Here is a 12,212-nt window from a genome sequence, read left to right on the forward strand (position 1 = left end):
GTGGTAATGTATTCCCTCAGTTTCACAATGTCCCCCTTTAACATCTCAATGTAATGTGTGGGCCACAGAAAGGCTCTGGGATCCAGCAGACGATACTCCCAAACTTCCGTACTGGTGCACTTGCTTTCTCTTAGCAGCTGAACAGTTGCCTTGTTTATTTTAATGCCTTGGCTTTTTTCCCCTTTGTGCAGGTGCTGGAGATGAAAAGAAAAACTTTTTGTATCCAAAGATCATCTTTTCTTTCATTGGATAGTCTATCTTTCTAGTGGATGTTTTTGCAGAAAGTGATTCCAGTGGTTCAAGCTGAAAAAAAAATAGATTTTTCATAGAGCTGCGCTCAACATGAGTTCAATAAATAGGGTTTTTGTTGGACATGCATTGTTTTAGTAAAAAGGCAAATTGTCATGGTGAAGGACAGTGTAACCAAGGGTGCTTTCATTTTGTCTGTATAGGGCACTTACTCATAGTCTCAGTATGTGTATTATACATGCACAAACGCGTCTGGCTTGTCTCCCTTTCTTAGCATTACTAAGACAGTGGTTGTTGTAGATCTGCAGCAGTGGTTTCATAAGTTTAAGACTCGTGGAGACTAAAAGAGAGGTTGGTAGAACTTACAGATGCAGTTCTGCAGGTTACATGTCTCCGTATAAGCTAATTATACTCCTTATTTTTCAACCCATGTGTTATGATGTCTTTTAAATGATGATGTCTTATGATGATGTCCCATGTTTTGCCTTGATATCAAAGCCAACTTTAGTTTCATGGTGGCCTTCAGGTAGGAGATATGGATGCAGATAGCAGGCCCCAGGAGGTAAAAATGGTGGATATAGGCCTCGGTACCTAACACCAGATTTTCTCTCCACCAGGCTGATCTTTCCAGCCCTTCCTAGCTTCAACGTTTAATGCATGGTGGTCCATATTATGGAAAGATCTATCAAGTAAACCCCAGGCCCCAAGCTTTCCAGAATTTCCATTTGATTAGTACTGAAACTCTTAATTCCATACTGAAACTCTTAATTCCATGCTTAAATAAAAAGGGGGCCCAGGTCCCAGATCATTCTTTCCACCAGGCTGATCTTTCCTAGCCTCAACTTTTAAAGCACGGTGCTCCATATTATGGAAATATTTATTTTTCCATTTAATTTGTACTAAAACTCTATTAATTCATGCTGAAATAAAAAACAACTCCATGCACGGTTTGTCACGTTAGTTTAAATATGAGCGGCTGCTTTAATAAATTAATACCCAGGCATGGCAGATTGTCAACGCCCGAGACTTGGCCTGAAATCCAAAGTGACACATGTATCCGTTGCATCAGTTCTCTTTGTTGGTGGCTTGTGCTAGCCACTTGTTTTATGTTGCGCACATGCTTATATATATTTTATATGCCTGTGTGTAACAACAGATGATCCTTGTTATGTTTCAACAGGAGATTGATGACTATATTGTGCAAGCCAAGGAAAAGGGCTATGAGACGATGGTGAACTTTGGCAAGCAAGGGTTGAATTTAGCTGCTAACGCTGCCGTGACTGCTGCTGTAAAGGTAAAATGATATTCTACTAATTTATCATGCTTAAAGGAGAAGTGAACACAAAATGTATATTTTTCATGAAAGATTGTAAGATTTCATATAATCCCAGAGCTGCCATTTTGGTTGATGATTTTTCCTGACCTAGGGGTGGAGGTATGAAGTAAATGCATATGTATTATAAGATTTAATTGGATATTTAATTCCCAGTCCTGCATTTATTTATTACGTTGTTCTGGTCGTCTGTTTTGAGATTTTGGTGGCTCATCCCCTGGCAATTCTGCATTCCCAGAAAATGATGTGTTGGACTGGTTTTAAGTTAAGCAGTTATGTTAAATGAGGTCATCCTTATACATATCAGACAGTTCTTTTTATCCCAAAGTCTTACTATCCATGTCAGCCAGTACTATGACCCACTGAGTAAGTTATTCTCACTCCAAAGTTATATGCATTAAGCTGGGCCATCTTAATCTAGTCTTACCTACGGATTCAGATTTCTGCATCTGAGACGGTTCTTCTCTGCGCATGGGCTTCCATTATGGGTATTGAAGAACCTTCCAACACAGTACTTCTCAGCCTATAGTCTTATCTACTCAGCCCATGGTCAGTAAAGCTGGCCATAGACGCAAAGATCCGATCGTACGAATCAACGTACGATCGGACTTTCCCATCTCCCGACCCTCCACTAACCATTCAGATCAAAGTCTTTACCATTCCGATCAAATAAGAACAGATCACCCAATGTTCTGCCCCTGACAGCAATCGTACGATACTTATGTCTGACAACACTAGTGACAGTCTCCCTCTGAAAATCGTACGATCGGCAATACACGCAGAGATATTATCGGCAGGCGACAGAAATTTTCTAACCTGTCCGATCGACCAAACGACCGATCTCCGACGGACGAAAAATGTCGGGACTCTCCACACATGGTCCGAAAATCGTACAAATCCACAATTCGTACGATCGGATCTTTGCGTCTATGGCCAGCTTAAGTCAGACACTGCTGAGTCTATTTATTAACTAATGAGCTATTTCTTACAGTCCACAGTTTTCTACTGAACTAATTCTTTTCAGTTCTGAATTTGAAGTACAGAATTAGTAGTATTATATATGAGTATGAACCCATACTCTTACCCACATAGTCAGTGCTTCTTAGCGCATAGTTTTAAAAACAAAATCCTTCTGAGCCTGTGGTGTTACCTACAGTCAGTGCTTCTTAGCCCATAGTCTTTCTAAGACAGTCCTTTGCCAAAACACTTATCCACTGAGTCAGTCCCTCTAAGCCCATAGTCTTTCCTTCAGTCTAATCCAAGGAGCCAATCATTTTTAGCCTATAATCTTGACCTCTTAGTCAGTCCTTCTGAGGCCATTGTCTTAAGGTGGCTGTACATGTAGAGATCCACTTGTTTGGCGAGGTCGCTAAATGAGCGGATCTCTTCCCGATATGCCCACCTTGAGGTTGGCGATAGGGCCTAACGATAGGGTCACAGTGACGAGAATGCAGACGCTTTGCTTGTGGTCCTCGATCCAACAACATTTTAAAGATGGGTGATCGACATCTGTCTGATTTTCGCCAGATATCATTCGTGGAAGCCCATAAGAGGGGTCCAAGACACTGCCAAATAAGCTGCCAATTTATACTGTTGGCAGTTGATATCAGCCCGTTTATGGGTAGCTTTACCCAAGCAGCTCATCATTTGTATCCCATAGTTTTACCCAGTGCCTGTCTTCCTCAGTGCCGTCCTCCTCTGTAGCAGACCTTCTCAGAGCTTGAGCTTTCAGAGATGGTCCTTGTCATGGGGTCTGTATTAAGTGGTTACAATTAGTGTGAGGTTTTAACTCCAGGATGTCATTGTTGCCCTTTAGAAAATTTAGTGGAAACAAGTCAGGGCTGGTGTACCTCCTGCTTTTACATTGCTCCGTTATTAAATAAAAACAGATCAGAAACTGATCTTACTTTGCGTTTTCACATTAGTTTCCCAATAAGTATTTCCAAACATTAGCCAATTAAAACAATTGACCATAAACATTCACGGCCTGTTCATTGGGCACGTTGAATGCAGGCTTTGACTGTCCCATAACCTTACAGATTAATATATTTATAATATGCCTGACATTTTTTGAGGACCACATTTAACTTGCCCGAGTCTCGTTTTTTTCTGTATTTACAGAGTTGTAGATATTTATATTAATGCGAGCCAACCTCTTTCATGTGGAACTGTTGTTAACAGTCAGTTTGGCAGACGCTTTTATTCTATTAAAATGCCTTTTTAAGTATAAAAAAATCTTGTTAATGTTATAACGAAAGGCCAAAAAACCCAACCCAAAGCTTTTAAAGGGGCGTTGTCATCATGTAATTTTATTGTTTTTAATAAATTTGTTTTACTGTTTAGTGAGGTGTTGTATGGTTTTCAGTCACATAAGAGGCTCCGTTTTCATAAAATTATATAAAAGTATTATGGTTCCATGTTTTCCCCCAGACATTGACATAAAAATGTGTTTCTTCTTTTATTTCTGAAAAAAGGCTTAGTCTTTATTTTCTTAACTAGCCATACATGGAAGAGGGTGTTCGCAATGTACATGTTATGGACCCTTTCTGCAACCCTTGGAGTTTTGTGCCACCATGAAAGTGCAACACCTAAGTTTGCTCTGCTGTAAGGGGGTTATTTATCAAAGTTCGAATTTGTCTCAATATTTTCTACTACAAACTCCGATCAAATCCGATCGGGTTTTTTCCGCTTATTTATTATTACATTTTCCCGAAAATTTGCTTTGCAGGAAAAAAATCAATGTTTTTTGGCTTTTCGTTATTTTTTCTAATTTTTCACCCAAAAGCTCAGTTTTTTGCCTGAAAACTGCGGGGTATTGCACGAAACCCAGCGCACATCAAAAAATCATTGAGACTTCTCCTATTGACTTATGTGCAACCTCCACAGGTCTGAGATGCCGGATTTTCTGATTCGGACTTTTCCATCCTCAGGGTTTAATAAATTCTGAACAATTCGTGATTTTTTAAAAGTCAGATTTTATAAAAAAAAAATCACAAATTATTCGTGATTTTTGCATTCAGAGTTTAGTAAATAACCTCCAAAATATTCCTGCAGCGGGGTGAATGTATGGCAAGCCGCACAGGACATATGTGCATTCCGTAAAGGCAGGCAGTATCAGAGGCACATAGGTTCTTCGCCTTTGCTTTTGGACTGAAAACAAATATGCCCTCTGGGGTTTGGCTATGCTGCTAGAATATCCATTTATTTCAGAGATTTCTCCATCGTCCATGTCTCTAATGCTGCTGCCAAACGAAATAATCTGGTCTTTCATCCTCCTGAAATAATTGGATCTCAAGACAGGTCCTACCATATCTTGTTTTTAAGACAGGCCAGACAAGTTCATCACTAGTTCATAAATAAAAATGTATCGGCTCCTCTGGCAACGGAGAGAACAAAACAACAAAAATAAAAAGCACAATAATAATGTAGTATTTTCAAATTAATCCAATTAGACACCATAGGGCACATTTACTTAGCTCGAGTGAAGGATTAGAATAAAAAAATACTTCAAATTTTTTTGGCTACTTTGACCATCGAATTGGCTACTTCGACCTTCGACTACGACTTAGAATCGAACGATTCGAACTAAAAATCGTTTGACCATTCGATAGCCGAAGTACTGTCTCTTTAAAAAAAAAAAAAAAAACTTCGACCACCTACTTGGCCACCTAAAACCTACCGAGCACCAATTTTAGCCTATGGGGAAGGTCCCCATAGGCTTTCCTAGCTTTTTTTGATCGAAGGAAAATCGTTGGATCGATGGATTAAAATCCTTTGAATCGTTCGATTCGAAGGATTTAATCGTTCGATCAAACGATTTTTCCTTCGATCGAAGAAAATGCGGTAAATGCATCAACTTCGATATTCGAAGTTGAAGGATTTTACTTCGACGGTCGAATATCGAGGGTTAATTACCCTTTAATATTCAACCTATAGTAAATGTGCCCCCCATGTAGGGAAATAGTGATATATTCTATTATTTCCCCTTTAAATATTGTTTGACTCTTTCAGACTACGATAGGATATCCCGTGTGCTTTCCCCTTAGACGACCATTAGATCCTTTATTCATGCTTGCGTGATTTCTCCACCAGAGTTAAAGTGCCTACTTACAAGATAGTAGTCTAAAAATTGTGATCTTTGAGCTCCCTTCTTCCACCGTCACTTCATATGCTCCCACATAGAAAACACGGCTTCTATAGTGTAATATTGTTTTAATAAAAACTTTTAAAAATATATAAAAATGTTTCACTTACATTTCTTTCCCATTTACAAATACACCCATAAGCAAGCTTTCTGGCAGGGTTGGATCCGGGATAGAAGTATTGCGGCATCCCCCTCTCCTTACCTGCAGCTTGTCGTTCCATCTCCTCTGCCTGATGCGTTTCGCTGCTTCAATCAGCTTCCTCAGAGGTATAGGGCGTGTAGCACGTAGTTCCTTTAAAAAGCCGTTCTCGGCTCGTTGCTATGGTAACCCTTCCGCTTTTCATTACTTTGGGTTCGACTATGCAGTTCAACTCGCTGTCAGAAAAGGATGTTCCGGCTTCTTCTACTGTTCACGCCACGGGCAACCAAAGACTAAAACTGAAGCATATGTTCCAAAAAGTGCTTTGCCTCCTTTCCCTCAAATAAGTCCCGGGGGATTACGGTTGACTATTCACAAATATTATCAAAGCATCACAAATATTTTTATGCATTTCCTGATGTTAAACATATTATCGCAGTTCCAATCTGTAAATAGACTCGCCATTCCATGCTAAAAGATCTTATATGTTTTACCATACTAAGGTTTTTAGTATTACCACACTAAGATTATTTTGAAAAGACTACATTATATTGTGCTTTTTGTTGTTTTGTTCTCTCCGTTGCCAGAGGCGCTGATCCGTTTTTATTTGTGAAGGAATATTACAGTTGAGAGACTGAAGCAGGAGCTACAGGACTAAAAAGGACCAACTTTTTTCCTCCCTTTTTTCTTTTTCAAGTTCATCTCTAGGGCTGGCGTGGGTCTGAAGACCTGTATTACAACACACACACCAAGCAATGCAGTCAGTTGTCCATTATATCAAGTTATGTGTGGCCAGCATTGTTTGTTGTAAACTGAAGATATTATATAGCGTGATCCAGGCCAAGACTATATCTCAGCAACATCTCAGAGACATTTTGCGTATGTTATTCTGGCATTAACGTTCTTTCTACTGCCAAGAGTAGAAACAACTATAGTTTTCTAATATTGCCAACTCTGTACAGAAAATGTTGAATGTTTTCAGCCTGCACATAAATAAAAATGGCAGCTTTGTAGACCTCAAGTGCTTTTCATATTCAGAAGGGATCTCCATCTTGTTTCGGCAGATGTCTTTGAACTGTGACTCCCAGCATGCACTAGCTACTAACTGGCATGGCATGTTTGGGATATGGTTATATTGATGACAATTCTTAGGTCTTCAAAGCTATTCTCTCTAAAAGATTTTATTCAAGGCTGTGTAACTGGAGACATTGGCAGCTATACTTCTTCAAGGGATTTTTATGCTCCCCCAAGACCGTACCATTGACCTTTTTTTGGGTGACATCAGGGCTTGTTTACCAGCAGGATAGGAGGGCACAAAGAATGGGTGTAGTGCACCATTTATTTGCATTTTACATCATGTCCTTGTTCCTCAACCAATTGTGGCAGGTCTCTGCGCTCCATTTTGAAGCACTCTTGGTCCTTGTATGTTGATGCCATAGAAGCTACAATCTCGCGTATATGGGCTTAGGAAACAGTACTTGAAATATGTGGCTTTGGGTGTTTAGTAAACAATAGTAATCCTCTGTTTCCTTTGTTTAAATGTACACTTTTGAAGGTTCAGGGCACAAGCTCAGATTCAAGTAGATTAGTCGCCCGACGGTAAATCTCTTCTTCGGGGCAACTAATCTGCCTGAACTGCCTCCCGTCGGCTAGAATGTAAATCACAGACAGGATGGCACTCGGAGCGCTTTGTTTTCTAAATCAGCCCGAAGTTGCCTCACGTGTAAACTTCGGGCGACTTCGGAAAACAAAACAGAGTGCCATCTCGCCAGTGATTTACATTCTAGCCTGAGGAAGGCAGTTCAGGGAGATTAGTCGCCCCGAAGAAGAGGAGATTTGTCGCCGGTCAACTAATCTCCCCGAATCTGAGCGTGTGCCCTGACCCTGAAGGCTTACCACTGTTTCTGTTTCGTCCAACAGAGGCCACATGCAAGTTTCCTTATCAGAGCAATCAATATAAAAACAATTTAGTGCTTATTCAATGTTTAACCTCACAACTAGCAATTCTTCAGGAATCCTTAAGAAGGCTTGTAGTAAAGCAAAAACGTTGAATAAAGATTTGATATATATAATTACATGACTGCATGAATCAACACTTACAAGTGCGGCGACTTTGTTATATGATATATGTTCTGCATTAAGCAGATAAGGAGTGGTGCTGCCCTTGGAATAAATAATTTCTCCCTCTCTCTCTCTTTTTCCCTTCTTGCTGCCCTTGGCTAATTCTATCAAACTTTCCAATCTGCCATCTGTCTACTCTTCTCCTCAATCAAGTGAAGGTAACTGTTCCTTAAACGACTACATTAAATATAGCGTTTGCACGCCTTTTCTTATAACAGTGTTCTGTATAATGTACTGCTCTCTTCTTTTTAGGGAAGCCTCTTCTACATTAACTTTCATGCTTTTTTTTCGTGATTTGACATTTCACATTTTCTGGGGTTTTTTTTTTTACTTGGGCAAGTTCATATTCATTGCAGAAGCAAATAGACGGGCTATTGAAATTACCACATATACAGATTTATTATACGGAAACTGCTTATCAGCCATTGACCCACGTTTTCATCTAGGTACTCTAGAAAGAACAAATGTTGTTTACCGTTTCTGTCCGAACAATAGATGGGGCTTTTATTGGCAGTACAGCATTTTAGGAAGCTTTTTCTGGGCTGTCTGGTATTTGACTTCATGTTTTCTTGATCTTGTCCTGTATGAAGGCAACACTTAGATCCTCTAAATCAAGAGCAAAACAGAACAAGGACGTGCACAGCTGTGAGTCAAGTGTGCTCTTAATTCTCTCTGAATATAATGGATGCTGAGACATGAGTCCTTTTTGCTTGTAAAGTTACCTTCAAGGTGGTTTTGATCTTGTCCTAGAGCTCGTTTTGGTTTTTTTTCATCTCAGCTTATTAGTTGGGCGATAAGACTTTGGAGTAGCCATCAAGAGCTTGAATATTATGTTTTATGAAGTTTTGCCAGGCAGAGTTTTATCTGGTGACTTTTAAAACTCCTGCCCAGCAATCTTGAAAAACTTCAGATGCCAGGAAGCATGTGTACCCCCTTAATCTTATTTCTGGCTCCTGAATGTGTAGGGAAGGGTAGAACATTGTCCTGATTGGTGCACTGTTTATACATATAAATAATATGGCTCGCTTCCAAACATAAGATGAGTAGAAACAAATCAACAGCAGGATAATTCAACTTGCTGGTACAGGTATAGGATCCCGGAAACCCGATAACCAGAAAGCTCCGAATTATGGAATGGCTGTCTCCCATAGACTCCATTTTATCCATATAATCCAAATTTTTAAAAATGATTTCCTTTTTCTCTGTAATAATAAAACAGTACATTGTACTTGATCCCAACTAAGATATAATTAATCCTTATTGGAAGCAAAACCAGCCTATTGGGTTTATTTAATGTTTACATGAATTTCTAGTAAACGTAAGGCATGAAGACCCAAATTACAGAAAGATCCGTTATCCAGAATACCCCAGGTCCCGAGCATTCTGGATAACAGCTCCCATACCTGTATAATTAGTGATGGGCGAATCTGACCCATTTCGACAAAAATTTGTGCAAAATGCATTGAGGTCTATGGGACAAATTGCGGGACACATTTGTGACGTGCAACAAATTTTTGAGTCTGGCGAAATTTATAATAAGATCACACAAATAAACTTGGAAAAAATACATATGTACTGTATATGATAATGGCCATCTAGTAAAACTTCTGCCATATGAAATAATATAATTTCCTATTAACGTGGACTGGTATAAATGTTCATGTCTAAACTTCGTATTACACATAAGGATTTTGTAAGTATTTTTATTCTTGTCTCAGATGAGGTGTTCTCTTTCAATTTCAAAGGAACAGTGCCTCTAGTGGTCCTAAATAGATGCTGCCGTTCTGTTGAATTGAATGGATAACTCCTCTCCCCAAGGTATACAAAGTGGTAGCTCCAACTTGTAAATTAGTTGGAAAAAAAAAAGCACCTGTCCACTAACTTCAACCTATAAGGGCAGACACGCTGTGATTCGGGGAGATTAGTTGCCCGGCGTCAAATCACCTCTTCTTCGGGGCAACTAGAACGGCCTTTCCGTCAGCTAGAATGTAAATCGCCAGTGGGATGGCACTCGTAGCGCTTCATTTTTCGAAGTTGCCTCACGAGGAAACTTCGGGCGACTTTGGAAAACAAAGTGATCCAAGTGCCATCCCGCCGGGGATTTTCATTCTAGCCTGGCGGGAAGAAAGGGGAGGCAGTTTGGTGAGATTAGTCGCCCGAAGAAGAGATTTGTCGCGGGGTGCCTAATCTACCCGAATCACAGTGTGTGCCTCTGCCCTAAACTCCTTCTAGGTTAATAGTTGTGAAAGGAAAAGTAAAACGAGCAACCACTAAGACTAGGGAGTTAAAAAGTATCAAAATGACATTTAAAAATAAAAACCATAAGGATGTCTTCCCTGGGACTAGACTTCCTGGAGATTAAACTTTTTCTTATTGAATAATTCAGCTGTTTCAACATCTAGAGTAGATCCAGTCCACTAAGAAGTGCTGGGCATCAGAGATGTGCCCATTGTCCTCTTTAATTAAGACACAAAATTCATGTTTACTAGTTTTTGATTTGAAGACCACAAGTGGAAGAGGTATGATGCTTGGCCCAAGAGCAGACACCTTGTGGGCCACTATTATATTATGGGCTGCTTACCAAAGTGGTACCCAGTATCTGTTGATATATGAGCACATAAATAACTATACAACTGTTTTGGTTATACAGTATTTTATTTCCATACTCAATTTACAGTTGAAGAAAAAGAAATAACTATGAAAAAAAGATATTTGTTATAGTAGAATAAGCCAATGGGATCCCAATCGTGACCCTGTAGAAAAACAACAAGACAGGAGAGGGGCAGGTTCCACATATAAGTGGAAAATATCTCCCAAGTGAAAAGGCTGTGGAACTGAATCCAGCACTGATGTGCCTGGCACAAAACAAAGGTACTGTGTAATTGGAAAATGACTCATGTATTTGTTTGCAAATTACTGAAATTAGTCTCTAAATGTCAGGTAGAAGACTGTTATTTTCCTCCGTTCTAGTGTGTCCAAACCTCTCTTGGAGAAACAAAATTAATTGATTATATTCGAGTTCCGGAACTGGGAAGCCGAATAGGACTAAGTGCTATTTTTTTTCAGGAAACAGCTTGACAAATGTTTTGTAATCAGGCGGAATCCTGCAGTTCTTAATCGTTGTACGTAACTATTCTGTTTGACGACTGGGAGTGAGAATTGCTGTTATAGTTTATTTATAAAACCCCAACGTTATATGCGAGGATGTACAAGACCTATTCAGTGGGGTTGGGGGGCCGGATGAAATATGATTGTTTTAGGGCATGATGGGATCTCGATTAAGCAGATGTTAATCAGCTATTTAAGGGTAAGGCCAGACGTGGCGTTTTTACTTGCGTTTTTAAAAAAAGAACAGCAAGGCGTAAATACGCTACTGAAACCACACACGACCGTCAACATGTGTTTTTCAGCACGTGCCATATTTAAAATACGCTGTGTATTTACGTAAAGTGTGGTTTCAAACGTGCAGATCCCATAGAGTCTATTGATTTGGTAGTTTCTTGACGTATTGGAGTTTCTGCTAAAAAGCGCCAATACTGGCGTCCTGTGGCGGATTTAAGCCACAGGACGCCAGAAGTGCATGTTGGGAAAATAATCGTATGTGCTGAAAAACGCATGTTGACGGTCTTGTGTTCTTTCAGTAGCGTATTTACGCCTTGCTGTTCTTTTTAAAAAACGCAAGTAAAAATGCCACGTCTGGCCTTACCCTTGAATAGCTGATTAACATCTGCTTAATCGAGATCCCATCATGCCCTAAAACAATCATATTTCATCCGGCCCCCCAACCCCACTGAAAAGATCTTGTACATCCTCGCATATAACGTTGGGGATTTATAAATCATTTCCTTTCTGTGTGAATTGCGTAGTGCATTTTTCATTGGTTTCAGCGGTAGTGCAGTTTATGCGTATTTACACCTGGCTGTTCTTTTTTTAAAAACGCAACGTAAAAACGCTGCAAAAACGCCACGTCTGGCCTTGCCCTAAGACTCCCCGATCATTGCCGACCCAGGTGCCACCAGATCATGTAATGACTTCAATGCTTCCTGGCAACAGTTTGGAGAAGGTCTTGTATAAACACAATAATTCCCCACATGCATAATGTAAGGTTCATACAGAATTGATTAAGAACTTGAGTGGAACAACCGTGTGAGCCAGGCCTGATCCCAAACATCATTTCCTTTCTTCTGGTGGACAAATGGAAGCCAATCCCACCAATGTCTAGTGAA

The 12,212-nt window shown here is 39.8% G+C and overlaps 1 protein-coding gene across 1 annotated transcript in view; it reads left to right on the plus strand.

Annotated features, from left to right (window-relative positions):
* reep3.S (receptor accessory protein 3 S homeolog) overlaps positions 1 to 12,212 on the plus strand; it is a 98,582-nt gene that overhangs the window by 68,024 nt on the left and 18,346 nt on the right. Inside the window, exon 5 of the mRNA XM_041570865.1 lies at positions 1,430 to 1,543. Coding sequence (XP_041426799.1) covers positions 1,430 to 1,543 — 114 coding nt within the window. The remainder of the gene's footprint in view (positions 1 to 1,429; positions 1,544 to 12,212) is intronic.

Source organism: Xenopus laevis, chromosome 7S, assembly GCF_017654675.1.
Source record: "Xenopus laevis strain J_2021 chromosome 7S, Xenopus_laevis_v10.1, whole genome shotgun sequence".
Classification (NCBI taxonomy): Eukaryota; Metazoa; Chordata; class Amphibia; order Anura; family Pipidae; genus Xenopus; species Xenopus laevis.